Genomic DNA, 16,903 nt, shown 5'->3' with positions numbered 1-16,903 from the left:
AGCCACAGGGATATCAGAACTGGGCATTTTCAGTTGCATAGTTTATTCTTAGATATCTGAAGCCCCCCCTCCTGCCTGGCTTTTAGACAATCCATAAAAACATGGTTGCTACCTCAAGCCCAACTGGCCTGGAATCTTGTGACTGCTTCTTCTGGTGAGGAATGGGGAAACTGCTTCATAAGAGAACCATCTCTGGCTTCCTGCTTCATTTTGGTGCAGCCTTCAATTCAACTGAGTCTTGTCTAGATTGCACAAGGATGAATGTGAGTACATTTATTTTATAAACATTTCCAGCCAAATCAATGAAATACTTTACTTAGAATGCAGAGTCCCTTGATATGACCCAAACAACTAATTTGGTATAGATGCTAGGGTTCCAAACTCCCCTTTCCCCTTAATTCTAACTGGAAGCCCATTTCATTCTCACAGCTGCTATTTTCTTTAGGAACATGAACAAGACCTGTACTAAGCAGGATGTTGTTCTATCCTTGAGACTAAAACCAAGTCCTTGGACAGATATAATATGGACATAATTATTAAGTATGATGGAGCATGATGGAGCAGAATAGCCCACTTCCTCAACCAGCTGACTGACACTTTTAGTTCTGCCTTTTACAATCACTTAAGGACCCAGCAGGTAGTTCTTCAGACAAACAGAAAATGCTAAGATCATTTTTGTACCCAAAAGAGGACTTATTTTGTGATCTCTTGAATAAGCCATAGAGGACTGGTCAGGGCTATCAATCGAGAGAGTCAAAATATTCTATCATCTATCTATCTATCTATCTATCTATCTATCTATCTATCTATCTATCTATCTATCTATCTATCTATCTTTGATCTACTCCTATCTTGTGTTGAGTGCCCAGAGGATAAAACAGAAAAGTACAAATAGGAACAATAAATTAACTAGCATAAATAGGATGGTTGATTTCACACATATTTCACACGCAAATGAGACACAAACAAATGGTGTAAAAGGTTTAATGCATGGGTGTCAATCTCGATTGCATCACATGATGTATCATCATGTTTTTTCCCTTTGCGGAGCCAGGGTGGGCATGGCCTGCATGTGACGCATCCAGCCCATGGGCTGCCAATTTGACACCTCTGATTTAATGCAAACATGGGAACCCAGAGTTGACCATGTTGATGGGTCTGAATGGGATTGATTGATTAATTCAAACACATTATACGTCTGCACATTTCACAATTGGGATTCTAACTGGCGTAACTGAAGCCATCTGAAGTAACCCAAGTTAGGAAAAGCAGATCAAAATATATCCACACTCAGTTCATTGAGTCTAATTTGATATTCCTTGACATTTCCTAGGAAGGAGGACAGCCCTCTCCTCATCAATAAATGCAAATGCTCAACAAGGCATCCTTTCCCCCAGTGAAAATAGGGCTCCAGACCCATAAATAAATGCCGAGATATAAGGAGACACCCCTCTCCCTCTTCTTCCATGCTTATGTTCCTGCCACAAATCCATCCTGAGCTACACAGGCTCCACTAAGGAACTAAAACAGAGGAGCAGCTTTCCTCCTGCAGGCTTTGCCTTGGTAACTGACATGTTTTATCAGCAGCCCAAAGCTGGTCTCTGAAGCCTTTTGTGGTGCCTCTGCTGCCATGGCAACCGCAATAGATTCTGGTCACGGTGTCAGCCTCTCTAGACCACCAAAACATAATCTAAATCAACGTGCGCTTTGGCAGACGTGAGCTGAGACGAGAAAGGGATTCATGAGAATTCCCCCTTCCATAATGTTCAGAAGCAGTAGGTTGCATTGTTTTGTCTTCCCAGGGAATGAAGTTCCAGATCAGATTCCTCGAGAAGCAGCTATTTCCTTCTGTGACCCATATTTCCTTATGATTCTGGTTTCATTGTTATCATCATTTTAGCCACTGTCTTTCCACTGGACGATGAAGGCCTCTTCCGCATGTTTCCAACCAATACAGTCCTGAGCTTTCTTTTGCCATTTGGGCCTGCTATACTTGCTAATGTCATTGATTCTGGTTTATTTACAAATAATTACATAGGTCAAGCCAGAGGAAGAAGGGCATCTTTGTCTTTAAAGGTTACATCTTCTCCAAAGCAGAAGACATTCCTTTGAAGACCCCTGATACAATTGTTCTTATTGCCAGCTTCCTGGAAAAAAACATCTTTTTTGCTAACTATTTTGAAAATGGCTACAGTATATTGTTCTTCTCTTCATTCTTTACATGGTTGATATTGCATAATTCTAGCAGCTTTGGACTGACTAGTGGCATTGACACCATGTTGGAGACAGATCATCATGGAGAAGATCTATCTATGTGGTCACTAAAAATCACCATCAAGTTGATGTCAGAAAATCATTTTTTTCTCCAAAGGAAACCATAATTTTGAAATTATAGCACATACGAGCCAATATTACTGTCATGGTTTTAAGTTGCCAATTACTTTCTCAACACCACATATCTAACAAATAACTGAATTCACCAATTGTTTTGCATTAAAGCTTTTGAGATATGATATTTTTTAATTTGGAAAACTCAGACTAGATGTTTCTGAGGTCATGATGGGTTTTCTGTTCACAATCTATCATCTATTTGGAAATGGACAAAGGCATATAGGTAAAATTATTGGTTATTTACAAATTTGCTTCACACTGTGCAATAATCCAATATGTGCTTTGTTTGGTTTTAGTTTAGTAAATCAGCAATGTTAAATTGGACACTTAAGGCTTATAATCCTGCACAAGCTGAATCCATTGTGATTTACAATGTTCCATAAATCAAACATAATATGACACAGAGTAGGGTAAAGCTCGCTTTGCATAATGAGATGGGCAGCATATAAATTTAATTAATTAATAAATAAGACAAGAGACCAAGTTTGATGTAATGGATAAGATATCAGGCTAGAAATGGGAGACCATAAGTTCTAATTCTAAAGATGGTTGAATGGTCTTGGGCTAGTCATTCTCTCTCAATGCCAGGAAGGAGACAATGCGAGCCACTTCTGAATTCTTGTCAAGGAAACAGTTAGGCCTTGTCCAGGCAGTTGTCTGAAGTCAACACTGACTCAAAAAACTCCTTCCAAAAGTGTGAAGATCAGCTCAATGAATCTTTAGAAAGTCTGATGAGATCTTGGAGTGTCAAGGAATCTTTGAAAATAGTGCCTGCTAGTCTGCAAATATATTTGCAACAGACAAGAGTATATAATCTCCTGAATAATATTTTTTGTGGAGTCCTTGGTACTCTCTGAGCTTGATTATTTGTTTGCAGACATTTCATTACCCAACTGAGTAACATCATCAATGTTGGGTTCATTACCATGAAGTGTCTGCAAGCCAACGACCAAGCTCAGATGGCATCAAGGACTCCACAGTTCAGTTACACATGAGCAACATATATTATCTTCTATTGGAATAATTATTTTTATTAAACATAAATAACATTAGGTTATTAAACAAACCTAATAGAAAAAGCTATTCCAAATGCCTAAATATAAAAAATTTTTGTACCCTGCTGTTGGAAGACCTTCAAACATCTTGCTTTCAGCTCCTCTGCTAATTAAATGTAGCATCTTAGAACATTGTTATTTATTTATTAATAAAATTTATATGCCGCCCAATCCCTAGGGACTCAGGGCAGCGTACAAAATTAAAACAATAAATATAACAATAAAAACGAGTGCATTCATACAACATGTCCCAGTCGTGTCCCAGCCCCCCCCCCCCAGGGACATCAACCCCAGGCCTGCCGGAACAGGAAAGTTACAAAATCATGATTACAGATTTGAAGATGGATATATTCGATGACAGGATGAAGTGTGCCAGAATTTGCCATTTAAGGTAATATTTTTTATTTTTAGCTAATTTGGTTGCTATGACAGCAATAAAATTTCAGCAGCAGGATAGAAGAGAAAATTAACTTTTTTTTTTCTGTTGCCTCCTACTCAGTGTATCCTAAAAACCCTACAGTGGAACAGATTGAACAAAATTAGATTGTAGACATCCTGAATATTCTCCACCAACAAACTAACATGCTGACCTACTTTTTCTTTATCTAGTTGAGTCCATTTTCCTCAGAGCTCTTGGTCCACTCATAAACTTTGATGGACATTTTTTAAAAAATCCGTATTGTCCAAAGGTTTCTGTGATGAACACTGGATAATAAACAAATAATGACTTATGTTAGTTGAAAATCATGGACTTGAAAGTTTATGATACCAGATGGGAGCATCAAATCAGAAAAATTGCTCTAAATAACATGGCAGTTATTCTGTATGCATCCATAGTTACCATACTTGGATATGTTATTTCTTTAAATTACACAAACACTTAAAAATTTCCTGGAGTAAAATTAGTCAGCATTCCATATCCAATTAACATGCTAATCTCAAGCAAATTTGGGGAGGATGAAGAGAAGACTATCCTGGAAAGGAGTTTTCCCCACAAATATTTTGATTCTTTTCTAATACCTCTTAAATAGATTCTTTCAATGTTCTAATAGGTACATTTGTGCTTTTGGGAGTTAATGATATGACTATAAAAATAAATCATGTCCTGAAAATCATGGATTATCTTTGCTATCTGCAAGCAACTGTTGGAAACAGGATCAAAATACTCAGTTGATTAGTAATTTTGAGTAAAATTGTATTAATCTCATTCATGCATTGATATATTACCAGTGAAGCAGCTGAAAGCTAATGGATCCAGATTTATATATGGCAGACCTCTATAATGACCCTTTCAGGACTAAAAAAAAATTACTTGAAACATTTAGACTATCCTCCCAATTTTTAACAGAATTCTACCTCATCACATAGTTCATTAGATTGGGATAGTATGTAGCTTATACATGCTTCAAAGGCAATCATAAATAACTAAGAAGAACTATTGGAATAGACTAAAACCTTTCTAGTCCTGTTTTTGTTTCCAAAAGTGACCAATAGATGTCTCCAAGAAGCTCCCAAAAGCTATAAAACAATAGCTGCCTTTTCCTGTTTTTCCTCAGGAATTGATATGCAGAGGTTTGCTGTTTTTATTCCTGGATGAGTCTGATAGTGGAATTCATTCATATAATGAGACACTATGGCAGTATCCTTTTTCAAAACCTAATTACTATTCTAAACACAAGGCATGTATCTTACAATTATAAAAGATAGAAAATACAATGCTAGAAAGTCCATCTCTTTGATGGTATTACAATTGTATGGTCCAACTGTTGCGAATTTTGTTGGTTTGAGTCCATTTTTCTGACTATGAATGTGAGCAGATTCCAATCATTATTCTTTAATTCCTGTAATCAATTTCTTACAGGGAAGCAAATTCATGAGAAGTCCTTCTTTTCATTACTCTCTTGGTGCTTTTCCTGGGTTTGTGTATTGTATGTATGTAAATACCGATGGCTGAATGAATCATTGCTGTTTTTCACAGGTTTCTTGGAATTTAGCAATACAATCTGACCATTCTGTCTGGATTAACTGGAACTATGTAGTCTTACTACAAGTCCATTACATGTCTTCTCACTGGTGCACATATTCTTCTCAAACTTACTTTGAAGTTGAAAAAGATATTTTGATGCTCACTTGCTCTAGTTCAGCCACTAGAGTTTGCCCTTTGCTTCTGCCTCATTTTTGCATCCAGTTCCTGGATACTCTCACAATTCCTTGTTTCTATCTCCTGATCCCACCCCAGACTGATCTTAACTGCTTTGCACCACCCCAGATAAAATAAAGTGATCTGGATTGACCAATATTTCCTCTTATCCAATGATGACTTCCTAATATGAGAGAGAGAGAGAGAGAGAGAGAGAGAGACAGATAGACAGACAGACAGACAGACACAGACAGACAGACAGACAGACAGACACAGACAGACAGAGATAGACAGAGACACAGAGAGAAAGATAAGCTACTTAACTAACATCATTAGCAAACCTGTAGATCAGCTTTAATTACTACTTGATTCAAATTAGAAATAATTAAAAAGGTGTCTGATTATTTCCAAGAAAGTGATAGAGCTTCTAAGATTAATGGACTGTAGTGTCACAATTGACCTTTTACCTGAATCGCAGTTTGAGCTGGGGAACTTCTGTCTCAGAGCTTTCCTTTTTTAGTTAGGAAAGAAGAAAGAGGCGATGCAATGGAATGGAGATTTCATACACAGTTAATAAATTAATGGCAGGGATTTTTTCTCTCTCTGATAAGATGATTAAATGAATGGAACATGGGTAAATTCCAAACCTAACTATATAAAATATGCATTCATAATAAAATAGAGTTAATTGTCTTAAAACGTAATAGATTATTAGCAACTGATTTTAATAGCAAATTTGATGAATTTATAGCAAAGAGCAGGAATCCAATGGTTATTCACTTACTGCATTCTTGCTTTCTTGTAGGCACTTAAGACCACACACACATACACACACACCTCTTTCTATTATATTTGTAACAACCCTGTGAAATAAGTTAGGCTGAGAGATAGTGACTTGCTCAAAATTGTTTAATGGACTCCATGGATGATTTGGAGCTGTAATACGGTACTAAAGGCATTTTCATTGCCTGGGGCAATTCACTTCTAATGATCAGATGCTGGGGGAAAACAAGTCATACTCTGCTTATCTGTTTGGCTGGATAAAGAGCTTAATTCTGGACCTTTGAAACTAAAAAAAAACATTTTCTGTGATTTTACAATGAACTAACCAAACTTTATAGAGGATGTTTGGACAAGAAATACTTTGGGCACAATGCTCTTGCTGCCAAATTGGGAAGGAGGCATGATTCATGCAAAATGGCTGAGTCACACATCTTGGCAAGGAAAGCAGCTATCCCAGAGAATGGAGAGGGCACTCATTAATGAGCTCACAGTGTTTTAACAGATGCCCTGTTCTTGTTAAAATTCAACATTCGTCATAACACTAGCCTACACTAAGGAAATGGATCTTTGATCCTGTATCTATAAGGAAATGCTAAGCATAGGTAGACTGCATTCCTGGACTGCAAAAATTTGGATGACCATGGGGGGAGGGTGAGGGGGAAAAGCAAAGAAAGAGCTTTGTATCTCCCTTTGTTGCTATTTAGTGGCAATCCTGCATTAATGATCCTTTTGCAACCTTGGGATGCTATGCTAAAATGGATACACTGCTTTGTTGTTGTTATTGACTCGTGACAATTGCCTGGATATGTCCTTGCAGCTTTCTTGACAAGATTTTAGAATTGCCTCTAAATTGCCATTGCCTCCTTACTAGGGCTTCCTGAGAAGTGACCGGCTCAAGGTCATCTAAGTGGATTTGTACCAAAGGCAGGATTAAAATGTTAATCTCCCAGTTTCTAGCCTGATCTCTTAACCATTACACCAGACTGACTTTTTGCTTCTCCACTGCTGGATCCCAAATCCATTTATTCCACTAGAGGAACAGAATGGCTACATAACTATTGATATCTTGTTGGAGTTTACACTGGTTCTTCCCTGCCTCATTATTCCTATTGCTGGGATAATCACACAGTTCATATCCTGCTTATTTCCACAGCTAGTATTGTGACCAGTCTACTATTTTATTATTAAAATTAGAATAGGAGAAAGGAAGAGATGGTGGTTATCATGGCCTGATATGAAGAAGATTGCTTAGAAGAAGAAGATGGATTAGATGATCCAATTTAATGTTCAGCACTGTAGGAGTCAAGCCCTAGCATAGTCTCTAGATCAGAGCCCTCTGCTCAAGGTTTTAATCTAGCCTCATCAATACCCAATTCACATAAATAGTACCATCATCAGATTGAATACCCAAAGATGAATAAGAGAGGACCACCTTGGGAACAAAGATTTACTTGAGAGGAGCACAATATATCTTGATAGCTTTACTATCAGGGTTTCAAGAGTACTACTTAAGAGTAGGACAATAATAGGATGACTATAGCTTCTTGTATAAAGCCTCTGCTTGAAGCAGTATCTAAAACTTGCAATTCTGTGCTATTCTTGTATCTTGATTCATGTCTATCTGATAGACTTCTCTAGTGTTTTGGCTGTTTATTTTCTGAAATCTAACCTTTGCTCACTTGTTTTCGTCTTTTTTAACCCCAATTGGGACAAAGACTAATTTGACTTCTGCATCAGCTTACTGATTATTCCACATCACACTCTCTTTAAATAATTTTTTGTGGATTTTCATTTCAGCATATATAAAAATGTTTTTAGTGCTCCAATTTCAGAATCCAAGGCATGGCAGTAGTACAAAAGCAGCACATAAAAAAATAGACTGCAATCCTATTCTGAATTGAAAGAAAGACCAACTCAATATATACCAAGCAACAGGGCCTAGTGATATATTACTATATAAATAGTTTCCATGCATTTAATATAGTAGAGAAAATACTTTTGGAGAAACCTTGATTGGAACCCTCTATTAATTCACTAAGGTTTGTATTTAGCAGAGCATAAATATGTGAGAAATACAAACCCTTTAAGAGTATCTGATTAGTATATGATTAGGGGACTGGAGGCTAAAACATATAAGGAACGGTTGCTAGAATTGGGTATGTCTAGTTTAACAAGAGAAGGACAAGGGGGGACATGATAGCAGTATTCCAATATCTCAGGGGCTGCCATAAAGAAGAGGGAATTAAGCTATTTTCCAAAGCACCTGAAGGCAGGACAAGAAGCAATGGGTGGAAACTAATCAAGGAGAGAAGCAACCTAGAACTAAGGAGAAACTTCCTGACAGTGAGAACAATTAATCAGTAGAACAGCCTGCCTCCAGAAGCAGTAAATGCTCCAACACTGGAAGTTTTTAAGAAGAGACTGGACAGCCATTTGTCCGAAATGGTGTAGGGTTTCCTGCCTGAGCAGGGGGTTGGACTAGATGACCTCCAAGGTCCCTTCCAACTTTACTACTATTACTACTACTACTACTACTACTATTATTATCTAAAGAAAACTATTTAAAGACCCAAGGAATAAGAAAAATTAATTAAGTAAATTATATTTTCTAAAAGAAAAGTGAGCCACTTTGATAAAATGGTTAAGGCACCTGGCTAGAAACAAGGAGGCAGTAATTTCTAGTCCTGCCTTGGGCACAAAGCTAGAAAACTACAGGGACTTGAAAACACAATAGATAGATAGATAGATAGATAGATAGATAGATAGATAGATAGATAGATAGATAGATAGCATGTTCAATATATTTTCTTTGTGGCAGAGGATAGAAGAAGGAAGAAGGACAAGAAGGGAAGAAACTCAGAGTCTCAGCCTTCCAAGCAGAAGAAAGCAGAGCAAAAACAAAGGAGTCACTTACCTTTCCACTTTTCTTCTAGAGACCAACAGGATGAAAAGTGCAAAGAGTTTTTGCTTCTGGCATTTCATTGCCAACAAAAGTGTTCTCAAGCCACTTCCTCCTCAGACTGCTGTCAGAATGTTTGTATGATCCATAATTTTCTTAGAAAATGCTGTATGCCAACTGGTTGTTCTCTTGAGTTGGTACTTTTTAATCCTCTTTACTGCCACATCTAATTAATGAGCGGAGTCCTGTTATACTTTGTGCAGCAAACCTATATGAGTGTTCAAAGGAGAAATTTCCTGACAGTTAGAACAATTAATCAGTGGAACAACCTGCCTCCAGAAGCTGTGAATGCTCCAACACTGGAAGTTTTTAAGAAAAGATTGGACAGCCATTTGTCTGAAATGGTATAGATTCTCCTGCTTGAGGAGGGGGCTGGACTAGAAGATTTCCATGACCCCGTTCTATTCTATTCTATTCTGTTCTGTTCTGTTCTGTTCTGTTCTATTCTATTCCCAAATTTTCTTCCAAATACTTTAATTCAAATGTTTTCCAACGTGGTATTGCCCAGATAAATTGGACCAGTGTACTTCAGCAATTGTCCAGTTTTCCGAGCAAAAGCAAGGAGCTACCTAAATTGTGATTTCTATAATTTATCTTTCCTGTCAACTTAAGGTTGAGATGCCCATAGACAGCATTTACCCATTTTCACTTTTTTTTTTAATCATAAAGTTTAGAAAGTTGCTTTTGAAAATGGAAAAAGTCTCAGGATGTTAAGCTGTGCTACAATGTCTTCAAAAAAAACCCCAAAGGAGACATATACAGTATCCCTGTCACAGCAGCAAGATCTCACTTCTAGACCAGGGGTATCAAACTCGCAAAGTCACATGACGTATCGCAACATATCGCAACTTTTTCTCCATTGCCAGAGCTGGGTTGGGTGCGGTTTAGGTATGACGCATCCGGCCTGCGGGCCCGCAGTTTGACATCCCTGTTCTAGACCAAGACATGCAAGAAAACAAAAAACAAAACAGAAACTGCATACAAAAGGAATCAGAAAATCTTTCCAGCTTCCTTTCATTCCTAACTCTCTCCAAAGAGTTAGCAACCAATCAACAAATGATTACAGTCAGATTTAAAAGTATTGTTGCTTTCATAGTCAAAACAAGAACAATTAACATTTTGTATGATCCAAAACCTTGTTTTTGCTAAGTAATAAAGTTGCTGAGATGCTGTGTCTGAGAGCAAATTTCAGGGTCATATGATATACTCTATATGATCAAGAGAAAGGTTAGATAAAGAGCAGCCTGTGCTTTCCCCAGTTCTTGGCAGGTGGGTAACCAATTTGTATGTTAAACAGAAAAACTCCTACATTTCTTATCCAGGTTTGATGAAAAATGATCAAAGCAATCCCCAGGAGAGAAAAAGAGAAGGGAGCGGGGAATGATTCTTTTACTCACCAGAGGAAAGATAGGTTTGGAATGAGGGGGAAAATGTAGCTAGAAAAAAGCAATCATGATTACAAATGAGCATCTGGGAGCTGTTGTCAAGAGACTTCACTAATACATACACAGGATCTTGTAGCTGATTCCAGCCAAAAATGACCATGTGTTCCTGCCTAGTATATTATGAAAGCATCAGTATAGCTCACTACTTTGAGTTATTTATAAAAATAATAATGTGAGATAATAATATATAAAATGTAAGGATGGAGTGAAGAAATTGGAATTCTCTGCTAGCAGGAAAACAATTTGACTAAGTAAAGCTGTCCTTATAACTGAGGTATGAACCATGGGATCTGAGATCTGAATGTAAGAATCTAAATTGCCAATGATATAGTCATTATTTGGTTACAGCTGTTGCAAAGTGGATTCTATTGGGGATTTTAGCTTCAGATATACAAATGCCATTATATTGGAAGTTTTCTAATCTACCAGCCTAAACTCATATTCTTAAATTAAAAAAACCCTTCTATTGAATCTACATGCTAGAATTAAATCTTTTTCCAGGAAAAAAAAAACCCCATGCAAAATGTGCTTTGAGTTTCCTGATTAAAAAACCTTCAAATTTGTATACTGCTGTTTTTAGAAACCTGGGAAGTTTGTAACATACTTTTTGTTCTTATTTCCTTCAATAATATGCATTATGAACAGGTTTGGCTATCTGACTGGTCTCACTGATCACCTAATCCAGACTATTTATGAAGACAACTAGTTCAAAACTAAATAACGAGATAATAAAGACCCAGTCTAGTACAATACCAACAAAGAGGAAAAATAACAGTTCTCAATAGAAACCAGCATGGCTGCATAAAGAACTCTCTGATCAATTGAAAGATAAAAAGGACAAGTACAGAAAGTGGAAAGAGCGACACATAACTAAGTCAGAATATTAGCAAATAGCCCGAGTCTGCAAAGATGAAGTGAGGAAAGCTAAGGTTCAAAATGAACTAAGGCTTGCAACCAAAGTCAAAAATAACAACAAAAAAAGCTTCTTTCAACATGTAAAAAACAAGAAAAAAGTGAAGAAAACGATTGGTCCATAGTGGGTGAAAGTGGCAAGAAGGTGACAAGCACGGGGAGAAAGCAGAAATATTTAACTTGTTTTTTGCATCTGTCTTTACACAAAGGGAAAAAACAGACCAACCTATCAAAAATAGTGCCATAAAAAACAAAATAGAAATACAAGTTAAGATAGGCAGGAAAATGGTAAGTGAACACCTGTCCAGCCTAGATGAGTTCAAATCACCAGGACCAGATGGATTACACCCCAAGGTTCTTAAGGAACTGGCAGATATGATATCAGAACCACTGAACTATATTTTTCAAAGATCCTGGAGCACTGGGGAACTACCAGAGGACTGGAAAAGAGCTGATATAGTTCCCATCTTCAAAAAAAAAGGGGGGGGGAAGGACCCAGGAAATTACAGACCTATCAGCCTCACCTCAATACCTGGGAAGATTCTGGAAAAGATAATCAAACAACGAATCAGCGAACACCTACAGGCAAACAAAGTCATTACTAAAAGCCAACACGGGTTTGTCAAAAACAGATCATGCCAGACAAATCTTATTGCATTCTTTGACCAAGTGACAAAATTAGTGGACCAGAGGAATGCTGTGGATATAATTTACTTGAACTTCAGTAAGGCATTTGACAAAATAGACCACAACCTACTATTTGAGAAGATAGAAAAATGCGGGTTAGACAGCATCACCGCCAGATGCAACCGTAGCTGGCTGACCGGCCGTACTCAGTGTGTGGTCCTCAATGGAACCACATCTACATGGAGGGAAGTGTATAGTGGGGTGCACCAGGGCTCTGTTCTGGGCCCAGTGCTCTTCGATATCTTCATCAATGATCTGGACGAGGGGATAGATGGGGAAATCATCAAATTTGCAGATGACACCAAGCTGGCAGGAATAGCCAACATTCCAGAAGACAGGCTTAGGATACAGGAGGATCTAGACAGACTTGAACACTGGGTGCCATCTAACAAAATGAAATTCAATGGTGAAAAAAGTAAGGTTCTACATTTAGGCAAGAAAAACCAAATGTACAGGTATAGTATAGGGGGTACCTTGCTCAATAGTAGTAACTGTGAGACGGATCTCGGAGTCCTACTGGACAATCATTTAAATATGAGCCATGAGTGTGCTACAGCTGCCAAAAAAGCCAATACAGTGCTAGGCTGCATTAACAGAGGGATAGAATCAAGATCACCACTTTACAATGCCTTGGTAAGGCCACACTTGGAATTCTGCACCCAGTTTTGGTCACCACGATGTAAAAAAGATGTTGAGACTCTAGAAAGAGTACAGAGAAGAGCAACAAAGATGATTAGGGGACTGGAGGCTAAAACATATAAGGAATGGTTGCTGGAATAGAAGGATGAGGGGGGACATGATAGCAGTGCTCCAATATCTCAGGGGCTGCCACAAAGAAGAGGGAGCCAAGCTATTTTCCAAAGCAGCTGAAGGCAGGACAAGAAGCAACGGGTGGAAACTAATCAAGGAGAGAAGCAACCTAGAACTAAGGAGAAATTTCCTGACAGTTAGAACAATTAATCATTGGAACAACCTGCCTCCAGAAGTTGTGAATGCTCCAACACTGGAAGTTTTAAAGAAGAAACTGGACAGCCATTTGTCCGAAATGGTACAGGGCTTCCTGCCTGAGCAGGGGGTTGGACTAGATGACCTCCAAGATCTCTTCCAACTTTATTATTATTATTATTATTGATCATCACACAGTCAGCCAGATGTTCAGACTGAATTTGGCATTTTGTCTACCTATCAAGTCCTTACCCAGGACCTGGGATAGGCAGATGTGGATGTTTGATGGTATTACAGATATCGTCACAAGATGGAAGCAGTTCCTAATAAGGCTGCCTTTTGCAATTGACTAATGGCAAATTTGTCAATGCCAATGGTGTTCAAGTGGTGCTCCAGTTGTTTTGAGATTGCACCCAAGGAGCCTATCACTAATGGTACTACCCTTGCTTGCTTTTGCCACAGTCTTTCTATTTCTATTTGTAGGTTTTTGTATTTTGTTATCTTCTCCAGTTCTTTCTCGTCTATTCTGCTGTCTCCAGGCACTGCCACGTCCACTATCCAGACTTTTTTGTCTTTCTTATCGGGTGTTATTTTGTCTTTCTTATGGGGTGTTATTTTGCAGGTGCTTGTCTGTTTGAATTCTGAAGTCCCAGAGCAGTTTAATTTTATCATTTTCTATAACTTTCTCTATTTTATGATCCCACCAGTTCTTGCTTACAGGCAAATGATATTTCTTGCAGATATTATTATTATTATTATTATTATTATTATTATTATTATTATTATATTCTTGGCTGACCTCATTTTACATATGTTTCCATAGTGAAAATTGCCTGTGTACTTTTACTCTCTGTTTATTCTCAATTCACTTACTAGTTCATGAGAAGATTTATCCTACTATTATTCCCAAAGCTGCTTAGGAGTCTCTAACAAGTAACTTTGTGAAATACTTTCTAGAAATCTTTGATCATTCTTATATTACATTTCTTACTAGTGGGTTAGAATTACATCTGCAGAAATTATACTACTTCCTCTAGCATAGTTATGTTGGAAATAAATGCTGGGGACAAACTGAGGTTTATAGTAGTAATGGAACATATTATCCTAAATAGTCACACTGCTTTTGAGCTTTTTGTGTTTCTCTGCATTTTGAGTTTATGAAGATAATTGCAGGTTGATTTCAAATTCCTTTTTAGGATATAGGGATTGGAAACACAGTAAACAGAAAAGTGCATTATTCTGAATAATGTCACATCCTTATCGTTCCTTTTGGAAAAAATGGAAGCAATGATCAAGCAGACATGTGAAACACATAATAAGGAATGTTGTATTGAGCATATGTGCTGTATTTAAATTCAGTATTTTAGCATTCAGCACAGTTCTGTTCATTACAATCAAGAGAAAGAAAATAAATGAGTGACTGAATGTACAGAATGCACACTCTGTTATTGAACTGTGAAGGCCCCCTTAGATAAATTTATGGGAAGAACATGATAGAGGTTTATATAACATAGTAAATGGCAGAATAAATAAGACCCAAGAATTGTCTTTGTTTCCTTCTTGTAATCCCAGTTGAACTTCCAGCAAATAGATCAGATCATCTTTTACTCAGTGGCATAATTTGTTAGAATGTTATGATGTGTGATGGATATTCTGAGTGCTTAAAATTGGACAGTGTCAGAGAAAAAGACAGCAGAATGAGCATCCAATGTAACTCTAAATGAAATATAATCTCCCCCAACCGGATGCTCTTCCAATACGTTAGATTAAATATCTCAAAATTCACTGCTAGCAATCTCTGGCTGGGAATTGCAAGTTTCTGACCATCCCATCCTATCAATTCAAGAATTCTGATAAACTATTTGAGAGGCGGGGTACTTCTGAATGCTAACTGGTGCGAAGGAAGAAAACAGAAAAGGACAGCTGTTGCCATTAAGTCCTCTATCCCTCGCAGGAGAAAAAGGGAAGCGGTTATTAACGAGATTAATAATAACTCTTTAGTTTCATGGAACGGGGAATTTGCAAGGAGTGTATGTGTGTTGTATATCCCACACACTGTCTCACACACACATACACACACACCTCCCTTGATCACCGTTTGCATGTCCGAGGATGTCTATCAAGCTCAGGCGCTCTCTGCCTTTCACAGCAGTACCGCCGCCTGCCTCTTATTCATGCAGTGGAGCAGGCGGGGTTGAAAAACAGGCCGGTGAAACGAAGTATCCCGAGGCAGGCGGGGGTCTAGGAGACTGCCTTGGTCCAATGGCGCTTCAGCACTCGGCGCAAACGGCCAATGATGAGCCAAGAGGGCGGAGCTCACAAAGCGGTGGGAAGGCTGCAGGAGTTTAGAGCTGGCAGTGCTTATCTAGCTTGGCTCGTTGTGAGCCAAGCTGGAGACGAGCGCGGCTCGCTTGGCTGGTTCGCTGTCCGTGGTACTGAAAGCGCGCTCACAGTTCAACTCCTGTCCTATCAGGGCCGCTGAACCGCGGCTCGAAGGCGTTGAGAGACCCTCCATGGAAGAGATGGAAGAGGAGCTCAAGTGCCCGGTTTGCGGCTCCTTCTACCGAGAACCTCTAATCCTACCCTGTTCACACAATCTGTGTCAGGCATGTGCCCGAAACATCCTGGTGCAGACGCCAGAGACGGAGTCGCCTCAGAGCCGGCGTGCCTCAGGGTCAGTTGGCTCCTCATCTGACTATGACTACCTGGACCTGGACAAGATGAGCCTGTACAGTGAGGCGGACAGCGGCTATGGCTCATATGGTGGCTTTGCCAGTGCACCTACTACACCATGTCAGAAGTCACCCAATGGTGTGCGTGTCTTCCCTCCAACTGTCCCTCCAGCTGCACATCTCCCACCGGTTTCAGCCACTGCCTCATTGGCACCGGTGCCACGCAATTCCTGCCTCACCTGCCCACAGTGCCATCGCAGCCTGATTCTGGATGAGCGGGGCCTTCGTGGTTTCCCCAAGAATCGTGTTTTGGAGGGTGTCATTGACCGTTACCAGCAAAGCAAAGCAGCTGCTCTGCGCTGTCAACTGTGTGAGAAGGTACCCAAGGAGGCCACGGTCATGTGTGAACAGTGCGACGTCTTCTATTGTGACCCATGCCGGCTGCGCTGCCATCCGCCACGGGGCCCCCTGGCTAAGCACCGTTTGGTCCCTCCAGCTCAGGGCCGGGTCAGCCGGAGGCTCAGCCCACGCAAGATCTCCACCTGCACTGACCATGAGCTAGAGAATCACAGCATGTACTGTGTGCAGTGCAAGATGCCTGTTTGTTACCAGTGTCTGGAGGAAGGCAAGCATTCCAGTCATGAGGTGAAGGCATTGGGTGCCATGTGGAAACTACATAAGGTCAGTCCTGGGATGGGGGCACCGACTAATGAACAGAGCAAGTATGGTAGAATACCTTGGCAAGAGATGAAAATCCTCATTTCAGCCTTTGCACTGGGTCCTTGTGATCTTTCTCCTAAGTATCCATTGATCTCTCTTCCCTCTTTCTTACAGCTGTCTTTCTTTCTCTTACTTTTTCTCTAAAACAATTTTATTCCAATCCTCCTGTTTTAGTGTGCCTTTTTTTACTTGTC

At 39.2% G+C, this 16,903-nt stretch overlaps 1 protein-coding gene across 1 annotated transcript; it reads left to right on the top strand.

The window, feature by feature from the left end:
* The first annotated feature begins 15,649 nt into the window (after positions 1-15,649).
* On the top strand, positions 15,650-16,853 carry LOC120297516 (E3 ubiquitin-protein ligase TRIM9-like). Its single transcript, XM_039320241.1, has one exon. It carries the CDS (start codon positions 15,831-15,833, stop codon positions 16,851-16,853), a length of 1,023 nt encoding a protein of 340 aa, XP_039176175.1. The 5' UTR covers positions 15,650-15,830.
* Positions 16,854-16,903: the final 50 nt, after the last annotated feature.

The sequence above is a fragment of the Crotalus tigris genome, unplaced genomic scaffold (assembly GCF_016545835.1).
Source record: "Crotalus tigris isolate CLP2741 ecotype Arizona unplaced genomic scaffold, ASM1654583v1 scf7180000017605.3043972, whole genome shotgun sequence".
Classification (NCBI taxonomy): Eukaryota; Metazoa; Chordata; class Lepidosauria; order Squamata; family Viperidae; genus Crotalus; species Crotalus tigris.
This window is presented reverse-complemented; position numbering and strand designations above follow the sequence as displayed.